The 13,488-nt window shown below is 37.5% G+C and overlaps 1 protein-coding gene across 2 annotated transcripts in view; it reads right to left on the reverse strand.

Annotated features, from left to right (window-relative positions):
- Positions 1-330: 330 nt before the first annotated feature.
- Positions 331-13,488, reverse strand: part of CLPTM1L (CLPTM1 like) — a 29,459-nt gene continuing 16,301 nt past the window's right edge. The window contains exons 9-17 of one of the 2 annotated variants that reach the window (XM_068397021.1): positions 12,550-12,653; positions 10,096-10,161; positions 8,420-8,470; positions 7,693-7,775; positions 5,821-5,855; positions 5,458-5,513; positions 5,332-5,376; positions 1,939-2,054; positions 331-659 (exon numbers count right to left, since the gene is read on the reverse strand). In XM_068397021.1, the coding sequence (XP_068253122.1) occupies positions 581-659; positions 1,939-2,054; positions 5,332-5,376; positions 5,458-5,513; positions 5,821-5,855; positions 7,693-7,775; positions 8,420-8,470; positions 10,096-10,161; positions 12,550-12,653 (635 nt within the window). In that variant the 3' untranslated portion in view covers positions 331-580. Of the gene's footprint in view, positions 660-1,938; positions 2,055-3,055; positions 3,302-5,331; positions 5,377-5,457; positions 5,514-5,820; positions 5,856-7,692; positions 7,776-8,419; positions 8,471-10,095; positions 10,162-12,549; positions 12,654-13,488 lie in introns of those variants that run through there. The other variant, XM_068397022.1, reaches the window with a different exon arrangement.

Consider the following 13,488-nt stretch of genomic DNA (forward strand, 5'->3'; position numbering starts at 1 on the left):
GTATTTCCAACAAAATATTTTTTTATGTTATGAACTTCAATGCCCACATACAACTTACAACGTTAATAATGATTTCTAGAATTTTAATTATCTCAATTCAAATGAGAATGATTTGTAATTAGCATATAATCCAATATTATACATTTTATTTTTGACAGCCTCCAGTTTGGCAATAATGCTCGATTCTGCTGCAACACACTGGCTTGTTTTCTCACTTTTCATAGCCTAGTGGCACAGGCACCACACCTCCAGTTAATGAGTTGTCTTAAAAACGTAGATTTGGATATTAATTACAACGGTCAGGACACTTAGGTTTTCACCGAAGAGAAGTTTAAATGCAGGAAGTTTATTTAATGACATCTGGCAGACTGTGGACCTTGTGAGGACAAAAGAGGATCTTGAAATAGGAGGATATCAAAACTAGATTTTGGCAATATAGAAGATGTATTGTCCATGTAGTTCTGTCAATAAGCTTTAAAAATACTCTTATTAAATAAGTTTTTCCTTCCTTAAGACCAGATAATACATGAGGCCAGTAAGAGTCCAGGGGTCAGAATCTTCTTCAATTCTTAGTTATTCTCTATGAGCTTTTTTTTTTTGGCTTTTCTTCATAACATTCTCCATACTCATTCACTCTGCTCTTATCCACAGGATAAAGCCTGGCAGAAAAAACAGATGATTAGTTACAATATTGTCTACTACCTGGAAGAATTAGGCAGTTCTGTGCTACTTAATTTTAAAAGTTAATTTCTTTTTCATCATATTCTCTATTCCCATTTGTGGCAAAAAAACACAACAGTTTTAAAGATTAGGTATAGGTACATCAGCTTCTTCACATTAAGACTTAACGAGCTGTCTCATAACAGGGCCTCTTAAGAGATGTATTAGCTCCCCGAAAGTTTGGCTGGAGTATTTCTCAAGCAATCCAGGATACCTCTCAAACTTGAAACAAGTGTCCAGCTCCTATCAGATGTTGCTGAGCTCTTAACTTCTAGAAAAATATCTTGGAAGAAGACATCTTTTACTACCCTTTGGTGCAATTATATAAACCTAAAACTGAAGTTCGCATTTAGTATTATTGATTAGATGTACACATCCATATATTCTGGTATAATGTGAACTAGGCTTGAAATTCTTGTTTGCTCCACAGGTATTTATTCTTGGGAACAAGAATACACTTTCTGTAGCTTCATTTATGAACAATGTTTCCATGACTACTGCATTTAGCCTTCTTCCCCATCTGATTTTAGTTACTTAAAGAATCTGAAATTTGCCAGATACTCAGCTTACATGAGAACCAGATAACTTGTGTTTGGAAACTAGATAAAGAGCAAAGCAGAGGAGGGCAATCCCTCATCAGAAAACATCCTTTGCTAGTGCCTTGCAGAGCAACTTGGAAAGCATGCCTCAGATACTGAGCATATGTAAGCAGGCAGCCCCTCAGCAAGGGTTAGAAGCCCAGAACTCCTAAGTGGGTTTGCGAATACAAGCTTAAGAATTGCTCTCCTTCACCTTACTTCAGGTATTCATGTTGCAGGTTAATTTTTTTATAACTTGCAAATGTGAACCTATCTGCTGAAAAGGAGGACTGCTGTTTTGGGGAGGGAGAAGGGGTAATTGACAAAAATTCTGTGAGTGCTGTGAGAAGAGGAATTTCTTGACTACTCTATTAGCATTCTAAAAAGGAATACTGTCAGTTTGGGAAAGTGCTTTTGCTCCTCTTATTTGTACTGACTCCTTTTCAGGTTCCCCTGTTCGACATTCCCTTCACTAGATATATACATAACTACCATTATCTAGACCATACTATATATTACTATGGTGTAAAAAATTCTGCTTGAAGTCTGTCCCAAACTATTTTGTAGTTCTTTATAGCAATAAAACTGCAACCATCTACAGCGTTGTAAAAACTCCCAGGAATATTAAAGAAAGGCATACCATCTTTGGTAAAGATAGACCAGGAACACGACATCATCTCTAAAGCACGCCAGCCTATGAGATGTTGGCATAGTGATGATAAAAGCAAATATATCATCAATAAAGGTGTTGAATGCCTACAAACAAAAAGAAAAGTATACTTCAGTTGCCTGTGAAGAAAGGAAGTCATTTGTCATACAAAGCTACAGGAAACAGGCTTCCTAGAACTATATTTTTCAGCAGGAACACAGACTACTTTCATATTTATAACAATACTTAAGGGTTATGCTGAAAAACTAATTGACGCAAACTTCAAAGTGCTTTCTTTTAATGAAGACCATACTGTCTACTCCAGATGTCACAAGTAGGAAGGAAGTAGGACTACTTCAGGTAAGTGAGAATATTGCCATGCGAGGGGAAAAACATGGATTCAACTTCAGTGAAATCTTTAAAAGAAACTGGAAAAAACTTTTTAACTCATTCATTATACTTAAACGATTTAATATTTCCAAAATATCAGTTCATTTTCTGCAGAGATTTGAAATTTGTGTAAAAACGTGTTAATTTACTGCTCTTAAGAACATTAACTTGACAGCCTTGGAGAGATTTTAAAATATTTTCAAGTGCTCTCCTGGAAGTAATCATCCACCCCTTATTCAAAACAATTTTCTACACCATTTCCACTGAACTAGGCATACTATAGGTTGTGTTTCTGAAGCAATAATGAAATATTTTCTCACTACTTTTTCCTCAGTGAGAAAGTTTAAATTCCCAGACATCTGCTGGGAAAGCAACACAAACAGGCTCCCAGCATGCAAGACAACAATATTTAGCCAGAGAAGGTAAAGAAAGCAAACAGAAGGACAGCTCCTGTGGATCTGGCTCTAGCCTACTGGGAGGACTAGAAATCTTTCAGTGCACCAGCTCTAGTATTCATATGGTGCAAGAAACTCTTTCAACTCTCTAAAACCAGCAGGAAACAAATCCAGCAAAGAATATACTCTGTTAGGTTAACAAGCTGAGTCAGTAACATGGCTCCTCCTTTCAATATTAGCAAGCTGTACATTAATCCATACCATAAGAAGAGGGAAAATGATGTATTCTCTAAGCACAGAAGGACTTACTCTTCAAAATGAACCAGATGTTTATATGATGAAACAAAGCATTAGCAAAAGATGGGGGGTGTTGGACAGGAAAGAGTTCTGATTAGTTACAACAGGAAAGCTCTTTCTGGCAAGTCAAAACAAATCCATCAATCCGAAGTGATCAAAGAATACGGATGGCACTTCTCAAGCCTGTGCAAAGAAGGTTTGTCATGGAACAAAAAAAACCTTGGCAAGTTGGAAAAGGCGGCCTTTCCAAGTCAACACCCAGGTGAGTGATCCTACAATGATGAAAGGAAGAAAAAGCTAAATGCTCCATCCTTCAGGCACTTAGGCAGTCCTCATAAGCCACTGAAACTGAATGCATCAAGGCAGCCCATCTAACAGTATTTAGTCTAGCTAGTTTTATTTTGAGATTACCTCACTTGAAGGTACCTCTCATAAAAGTATATAGGGCATAAACATAAAGACTACAGAAACTGGAAAGTTAGAATAATCTTCTAGGAAAGAGTTCAAATTAAGGAAAACAACAAAGTGCTCTAAAACAACAATCACAGATGAGACCTCAGACTATTCTTTATACTCTTCAAAGTGCAGAAGGGAGCAAGCAACTTTAAATATCCACTAGGAAAAAGTAAATTACCCCCCCAACTGAATACATTATATACTTCTTTCTACATACACACAAGCCTTTGTTGTGGGTAGCCTCTGGCATCTTAACAGGAACCATAGATGCTCGGTAAGAAAAGGCTACTCAAGAAGAGAATTCCCCTGCTTTAAAGGTTACTTGCTTGTATACTCTCCCTTTGTTGTCTATTTAACTGCTGATGTCTCTGCTCAGTTATTGTATTTTGTTGCTGAAGTAAAATTGTGAAATTACTTCACTAATATACGTTTTACTCCCCTCTATTAAGAAACATGCTGATTTGCCTAGTATATGCCTGAAACACTAGATGGTTTTATTTATTTTTTGACTATATTTCCATATCGAACATGTTTAGTTGCTATTCTGCTATCAGCTATATTTCAATTTGTTTTCCTAGATGCCCCCTGATTCCTTAAAAATATTATGGCAGCAGAAAGTTGGGCTATTGCCATAAGCTCACAGAAACGTAAAAGCTATGAAAGGCACTTCAAATTTTAAGATTTTAGTTCTTTTGTTCCAGATCATCTGTTCAGAATTGGACACCATGTCTTGAGCAGTTTTTAACCCTGTTTCTTTTAAAGTACTGATGTTCTCGAGAATTGTAATACATCAGCACAAGGAGAGAATAAATGAGTGAGAATTTATGAGTGGAAGCAGAAGAAAAAAGGGCACATGTTGATGGCATCAAGGTCTTGATGATCCCAGCACATCCAGCTAAGGTTTCTCAGGACACAATGATCAGGTAAACAAAGGACAGTACAAAAATCCTAATGACTCACAGAGGTGGGAAAGGATGGAGTCAAAACACTGTCAGCTCTCTAGGGGTATAAGAACAAAACTAGCATGTAATTGCCGATTGAGGAAGAACGTAGGAGACACAGGAGCTCACAAGTGGGTGGCCCTTGTCCTCTATATTAGTGCAAGGAATCTTGACTGGGATGTGTGCCTACATCCATCTTGGTGCCTGAACAATATACAAACCACTTGCACACACAAGTGAGTGCGTGTGGGTATGCAGGTATCAAAGTGCTAGTAAGTTGATTTTGTTTTGAAATAAACTCACCTTCCCCTCCTCCAAGGTCTAGTGTTAAGCTTTGCTACAGCATTGCATTATTTCCGACAAAGCCAGTCTAGGCAATGGGGATACCACAGTGCAGCCCCTCTTCCACCATGTCACAACCCACACATTTGTCACTACACTGCCCAGCAGCTCAGAATTACATCCCCAGCACAGAACAGTGTGTACATTACTTGAGTCTCTGGTAGCTCCTGGAACCTGCCAAAATACAGTCTCTTAGTGGTCCTATCTGTTTCTTGAGAACTATCCTTTTTAATATAACCTCTCTCTTCCTAAAATAATGCATTAAATTGAGACCGATTAATTTATTTGCAGGACCAACATTTGCACCCATGCAAGACAGCTGACCGTACAAAAAGCAGTATTACCATCAAAACTAGAATGCAAGTATTCTCATTATATGGAAGTCATTATGAAAAATAGAAATCAATGTTTCTTTTTTTTTTTTTAAAGGACAGTTGCAAACAAGTTTAGTTCTTAAACAAAGAAAGCACTGTCAGCCTTAAGCTACATATTACTAAGCTGTTTCTCACAGAAAATTATTTCCGAAATGACTGCACCAATCTTCAAATTAGAGCTCTACTTACTTTGTAGGTGAAAGCCTTCCATGGTAAGTGTGCAACAGATTTCATCTAGGAATAAAAATATCAACTTGTAAAAAAGTCTGGAAGAAGAGACTAGAAAAGTCGTCTTTTATAACTCTTCAATCTTACCTTGTAGTTTACAAACAGCTGGGGCAGCATAAACAGGAATCCAAAAGCATATACTCCTGAAGATAAAATATGGAAAACTTACAGACAAATGCACAACAGAAGTACATCACACAACTATACTTTCACAGATGATAGAGATTTATACTCATTTTCCTAAAGAGAGAAGATGCATCTAATCCTTTTGTTCACTTTGGGTTGATTCTTCTCCCTTTCTCAATCACTGTGATAATTTTGGAACCTACAGTCAAGTTATTGCTCTATGTTACACTGATCCAGCTAATAGCAGTTAATGTTCTACTTTTGAGTCTTGGCCTCCATTTGAAGAAATATGAATAGAAAAAAACAACATAAGAAGGGACTCACCATTAACAAAACTGTTAATCAACCAGGAGTACCAGCTACAAACAAAGAACACAGTCCAGTTATTTTTTCACCTCAGCCAAAAATAAATACTTGTAATACATCCTCTACATGACTGTATGCTGACTACTCCAAGAAATGGCTATGTTGTGAATTACTTTATGCAAAAACTAAATACATCACATCTTCCTTTGGTTAGGAAGGGCTGCAAGAAGGTAGTTTAAGCAAAGGATGCTCATCAGGCCATACAAGAAGTTTGGAGAGCTTTACCAACGGCTTTTATACTTTTCCAGAAAGTTCCAAGACCTCTGCACCCAAACTGACATCAGATTATACTGCACACTGAACCCTTATTGTATGAAGGCTTGCAAAGGTAACACTGTATTCTAAATACTAAAGAGACAATTAACATGGCACTTGCAAGGACTTATCAAATTTCAAACAACAAATACCATTCAATGCAAACCACTACAGCAGGAACTCAAAAAAACCATAAATACAAGGAATCTCCCTTTTTGCCTCCTTACATCTAACAACCCTTCCCAGATGTTCAATGGAGCACCATCTTAGCAAAGTAACAGTAGTGCTACAGATAGTAGTCAAATTCTATACTTCTTGTGATAGTAAAAACAGCTAATAACTGTGATGTTCAGGTCATACCATTTAAAATTAAACTTGCACTGCTGTGTTAGTGACATGCTAATAGCAACATAAGAGCTGCAGCAGCACTTCACTAATCCACAAGCATCTAAAATATGCATCAGAAAATGCCTGCAAGATTAAAGGATAATCCACTGTTAAGATTACTTGTTCGTCACACTTCCTTACAAATAGATTTAACAATGATAAAAGTTCTATTATATGAATTGTTTTCACTTTCTTAAGCTGCAGCTCATACAACACCTGGCATATAGTATTTTGCAGTACTGAATGAATTAAAGAATTTTGTGAGAAAAGCAGAATTTTTCAATGCTGCATGTTTGTTAGCTCCTTACTAAGACAAGAACCTTTTGAAAAAACTATTTTTCTAATAGCCCAGAAATTGCCCCAGTTTCTAGTACAAGTGCTACGGCTCATGTATGCAGCAACAGTAGTTCTTTCTGATGTTATTTTAAGCTACTGCTTGCTCTCCCTCCATCTCTCTGGGCCTAAAGACTATAAAAAATATGTCTACATGGCCATCACCATGTTTGTGTTTGCAGATTTTTTCTACAACAAAGTCTCATGGCTGCAACACTTGCTTGCATCTCTCCAATACAAAATGAACCAGCTGTATTATTCTGAGTGAAAGTGGACAAGAGTTTCACCTTTTCATGAAATATTGAGTCTTCAGCTCTTGCTGAAGTATCAATATGTTGCAGTAAGTCCATGGCTCTGAGGGAATACACAGTGGTTTCTTAAAAATGCTTCTGCTTTCTTGCCATCCTAGCTATCATATTTAGGAACAGAGGAACCTCTTGGTCAGAGCAAATAATTTTGGGACAGTTTTTGCTTCTCTCTGTTATTGGACAGGTTTTACCACTGAATTCCTCTCATCTCTTCTGTCACCTTATCAGTTCTCTGAACATCAATGGCAGCCGCCTTCCTCCTCTTCTTATTTACAGCTTACTTGTGTATGCAAGCTATTGAATTCTATACTACAGTCATATCAGGTTACTTGCTAAATACAACAGCCTGTAGCTTACAGGATGTTAAAAAACCACCTAGACTTTTCAGCTTTAGATCATATAGAACAAGGAAGTTTCTGGTCATTGGCTTATGAATCAAGCAAAGTAAAACAACTGATTTCCATAATGCATCATCTCCAACTAATTAATACAGAAAAAATGGGGAACATTTCAATTCTGTCTAAGATCATTTACAGATTTACAGTACCTTTTGTATTTGACATTCAGCAAGGAGTAACATGCACCTCCAACGCACAGGGGATAGAGCAAATATGACAAGTATTTCATAGCCTAATAGACAATGAAAATAATTTGTTAGTTCACATTTTATATACAGCAGACTTTTCACGGCATTAACTAGAAGACAGCCACATGATTTTTTTCCTGAAATCTCTTCCTATTCCCAAACGTCTGCTATCATTTCCAGTATGCTTCCAGTTCTAGAGAAGGTGGTGAAAATCCAGTGCTCAGTTCCGACCACCAAGGACCTCAGAGTATAAGCAACAAGAACCAGCATGAAGATCAGAGTCTAAGAGTAGCTCTCTGCTTAACACCAACACTGCCACCTATGTTCAACTCCTTTCAGAAACAGGAAGCACATGAACGTTCCTCCACTATAAATAACAAGTACAAATACCAATTTTCAAATTTGTGAATTAAGACCCTTTAAGATATTTCTCTTCAGGTAAGTCACTTGCAATTCTGCTTCTCAGAGAAACATTTCAAACAGATTCAGATAACAAATGAACTCTTTCACTATTTCTTTTCATAAATTATCAGAATCAGTCTTCACTATCTGATCATTCACATGATGATGATCCACTTGTCAACTATGAAAAAATGGAAAATACACTTGCAGCAATAAAAAGAGCGAAAGAAGTCAATCAGCAGGCTGCATATATAAACTTTATAGATCAGAAGTTACAGGCTCTTACCTGGGTATCATACTCCTCAGTTTTCTTTTCAGAGTCATTGTATGTACCAAACTGCAATACATACAAAATGTATAATCAAGTCAGAACCGGGAGAAAAAGCACCTGCCATCTGACTCCCTAAATAGGGATTTAAACTGCAAACTAAACTGCTTAGACATTAAGCTGCGTAAAAGTTCAAAGTTCGTATAAGCTCCTATACAAAAGTCATATACATGTCCTACGCAGCCTGCTAAATATAGGGTAGGCAAAAAGTTTAATTTTTGTTTTCATATTTCGCACCAAATATCCAGGACTTCTTTGCTTAGGAAAATGCTGTTGAGACAGCAGAGTTCACAAAGCAAAAGCAAAGTCAAGTGACTAAGAACTGGGAAGATACAGGAAGCAATTATTAAAAAACATAACCATTTCATGCATGAAGAGGTCAGTTATAAATAATCTCCACTTCAATTCCACCTTTGTCAACAGGCTCACTAATAGTTTCCTCAAACGTTAAATTCTTTTATTTTTAAAGCAGCATTTTCATCAGAATTACATGTGGTCCAACAATACTGTTTTTGAAAACACTATTCACCAGCCTTTAAAGGATCAACATTTAGCAAGTGACAAAACAGCCTGCAAAGTGTGACTTCTGTGAAAATACTCCACCTTAAAAGAAAAATACCTGATGAGTTGGATTTTCTTTTCCTGCAAGTTGTTGTCAGTGTTTTTTGTATGCAGATGCTTTTAAATGTCACTATGAGTACTAACCAGTTTATATTTTCAGACTGAAATAATACTGTTCTTAACAACCTAAACAGGCAATTCAACCATGTTCTTGCAGCCTTAAAAAAAGTCAAAGTTTCCATAATAGTACAGAAACTTTGAAAAGAGCTAAGGATTGTGATGGCTTAAACAGAGTTCCTTGAACACTGACAAAGAAGCAACCAGAGCTACCAGCCACTCAAGATGCACAGACTTCAAGCAGCACAAAACCCCAGTACTTCTTGTGAAGTAAACTGTGAAGATTAGACGACTGTTCCTCCTACCAACAAGAGAAACTTTCAATGTAGATTGTACTTTAAAAAAGCCCTACACTAAGTTATCATGGTCCAGAATTTCATGATATTCATTACCAAAAAAAGTGAAAAAGCCTACATCCATGTCAAAAAAATGGAACGACAAACTGCCTTAATTTGAACCCCTGCTGCCACTGCATGTCCTGCAACCAGTCTCAGGACCTAAATTTTTACCCAGAGGAGCTGTCAAAGACTGTCCTGTCCCCAGATCATGTCACATCTTCTATTAGTTTCACAATGGAGAAGTTATACCTACAGCTTCATGAAAAATTCAGGTTCTCACTTCAGATCACGATACCAGTTAAGAGTGACTTTCCAACAAAGTGGCAGGAGCACAGTCCCACCTGTTAAGATTTAGCAGGACTGACAAAGGAGTTCTGAAGTTTCTCACACCATAAATACATACAAATGGCTGCTGCTTCTACAGAACTGATCAAATTCATGAGTTTGAAAATGCTCATCCAACTTTTGGATTAAGCCATCCATAAAGAGAAGATGTACATAGCAAAATTTTATAGTTTCTTTTAATCTTCATTTCACTAAAAGCCAAGCTGCACAGTAACCTGGAAACAGGCAGAAAGCTCTAGAGCATAATCATTAACAGGCCAATGTCTACTATACCTGAATTTTGGGTCTCAAGCCTTGCCACTTGATTGTCATTTTCAAAGCTTTCTTCACTTTCCAGAGCTGTGATTAGCAAAACCAAAATGTGCACATGAAGAATTATCCAAAGGAATATCTTATGCAGGATTCAAATACTCAGAATCAAGACCCCAGAACATTTATTTTAAGTACCCATTGCATAAAGCATCAACAGCCTGATTGCGGCACACTCCCTGCGTCTCTATACAAATGAAATGCCACGTCACCAGACACGTACAACACTGGAAGTGTGCACTATTAAATCTCCGTATCAGATGATGTACTTTAAGTGAAATAATGTAGTCCTTCCAGGATATCTGGATTGCAGTGATGAGGTGGGGGTTGGCTGCTCTCACCACCTGCACGCACTCCTGGTCAGGCATTTAGAGAATTCTCCAGTAACCACTTGCCAAGCAAGTTTTTACATGCCTTTGAGGTCAGTTGCGGTCTGCAAGATGAAGGTACCTCAGAGCTCCTAACAGTGATTAAGTGGGTACTTACATGGTCATTACATTTCAGTAGTGGGCTACAAGCAGAAGTCAATGAATCCACTGAATTGTTCGGCTACTTACTGTACAGCTGTAACAGCTTGACCCCAATGTAACCAAAGGTTCAGTTCACCTGAGAATTTACTTGTGTACCCACCCTGCTGTACAGATTCAACAACTTAGGCAATGCAGTAAGCTCACCAGGAGAGCTACACTCCATGAAGCTTTCTGTGGACAAGGTTGGTTTGTTGAACTTTAGATACACCAATATTCTCTCTCTTCTCACCTTGAGACAACGATGTTATCTCACCATCACTTGAGAGGAGAGATATGTTACTTCAACAGAACCTACAGAACATTTCCCCTCCATTTAAGTGTCCCACACAGTGTTCCTACATAATCCTTTCAACCCAGTTTCCTCAGCCTGCAATCCACAAGAAACACACTGGAAAATAAGGCACATGAGGAAGAAGATAGGAGCCAAACAGTCATAGGAACTACAGATCTCAGAGAGCTCTATTTAACAGATCTTTGGGCAGCTCCAAGAAGAATCTCAGACAGGCACAATGCCCAAAGGAGATCTGGATCTGCCCGTTCTTAGGTAGCGGCAACCACGAAATCCATCTTCATAATAAAAGAGAAATGCAAGATCTTAACAGTTTTAATTGAACCTAAAATCTGTAGCATAGCTGATCATTCCTGTTACTCTACCATCATACAAGCCTGATCTGGTTTTCACTAAAACTCCTGAATAAAAAAAAAAAAGTGATTTAGAGACCAGGGCTATTTCTTCTTCCCCACCAGAAACAAACAAAAGCTAATTTTTCTTGACCCACATTTTTAAATCATTTGACACTTCTGAATTTCTGAGGTCTTTAGATTGAAGGATTTTTTAAAAATTTAGTTATTTAGACATAGGATCAAAATAAAAGATATTCTACAAAAGGAACAATATATTTATGGGGATAAATATTTATCCCTGAAACTGTCAAAATTTCAGACAGTTAAAGGAAGTCTGAAACGTAAGACTAAATTTCTACTTATAGGAACAAAAACACTGGCAAACCTGATACAGAAAACAACACACAGAAATCATCAGACTTAAAAATCTCGATTTACTGAAAAATAATGCTACAGTCAAAGAAATGGTACTGTTTAGGACACCACTGTTTATAGTTTTCACAAGACCTTAATCTGTCTTATACAATAAATTGAAATTTTAGGATTGCTTTGTGACTTTGCATTCAACAATTTAATCACTAACTAAAAATTCTGAACTCTTTTTTTTTTCACAGGTATTATCTGCAACTACAATAGATGTGTAGTCAAAAATTCCACGTGAGAGTCCTGAACTTATTTTTAAATACTAAGAAGTAATTAGATCTGCAAGCAATGCTAGGTAGAGAGATCTCCTGTTCCCATGAATGCAGACTTTACGCTTTACTGCACATAAAGCAGGCTCCTACACAGTACCTGCAACCCACTGATGGGATATGATCTGCTGGAATAATGAACACAGCCAGCAGTCTCCTCCTTTTCCTCCTTCCCCAAGGATCTCAGTCATGGCCAGGGAGAAAGCTGCAGACCTGCGGCAGTGCCTGATGGCACACAGCCTGCTCTTTGACAAATGTTTCCGTGAAGGCTTGTTGACATGGTTATACATGCCTGGTCAGGAGTGATGCCTACCGGATGATGTGATAGGAAGGAACCTCAGCATAGCTTTGTGTTTGGTTTCCACAACAGCTGTCCCATCCTGGAAAAACTTGGTACTTCCAGTTATTTGATAAAGATGATACAATCTCCTCTACCACTGAAAGCCTGTTACACAATGCTGCTAAGACAGAGCAGTACTTTTCCAGTAACTAATTTAGCATTCTTTTTCTACAATAAACTATAGAAGTTGCTGCAAATACTGGTATTTGGTTCTAGCACTTTAAGAACTCACCTCAATCACTGCACCAATGCCTGCTGGGATCAGCACCAATAAACTTGTTTGTTCATCCAAAAGGAAAAGAAATATCACCACAGTACTGAAGCACCGCCAAAGCACTCGACAGAAAAAATGAAACCAAAAGGCTTATTAATATTTAAATGAACAGCTGAGATGACAGAAGACTGTTGGCCTATTTACTATAATTCTGTCTTATGCAGTTTAAGCACAAACTTCTCCTATATTCATCTTGATATATCAAGTAGCACTAGAAACACCCAGTGATCTATATACCTCCAGGCAAATAAGGAACAAAAACATTTTATGAAATCTTTATCACAAAAGTTAAAAGGAAATCAGAATATCTAAGGAAGACTTCTGTACTGCAGCAAATCAGCAATGTATCAGTACTATTATGAACTACTTTCATGATTCTTGTCTGAAGGAAGCTGAAAGGCTGTGAGGTAATGTAATGTCAGTCTTTGAAACTCACGCAACTAATTTAAGGTTTTTAAATGTTAAGAAGTATATTTTAGGGTTACTTTTCAGGTTCTGCAAAACCTTGGATGCTTGTAGGTATCTACCAACTAATTCTTAGATTCGAATATCCATCCCCCTGAGCAGGGACAGACAGAGAGAAAAGCTCCAACACACTTAGACATCAACAATGACACTGTACCATTCCAGAGCAATTGCTTGTCGCACTTCTCCCTCAGGTCAAGAAGGAGATACAGGCAGAAATGTGACTAAGGTTTGCTAAAGAGAGGATGGAACCATCAATTACTGGAGACCGAAGATTGAGTGACAAAGGGTTTTTTAACCTTACTATCAAAGTATCAGTCTTTCCAATTTGATTTTACTCAATTTTAAACTGGCAATTAACACTTAATTCTAAAATTCCCTGGACCATTTTGAATTTTTACTAACTTTTTGGCATACATATGCCAACAGCAG

Source organism: Nyctibius grandis, chromosome 3 (genome assembly GCF_013368605.1).
Source record: "Nyctibius grandis isolate bNycGra1 chromosome 3, bNycGra1.pri, whole genome shotgun sequence".
NCBI classification, from domain to species: domain Eukaryota; kingdom Metazoa; phylum Chordata; class Aves; order Nyctibiiformes; family Nyctibiidae; genus Nyctibius; species Nyctibius grandis.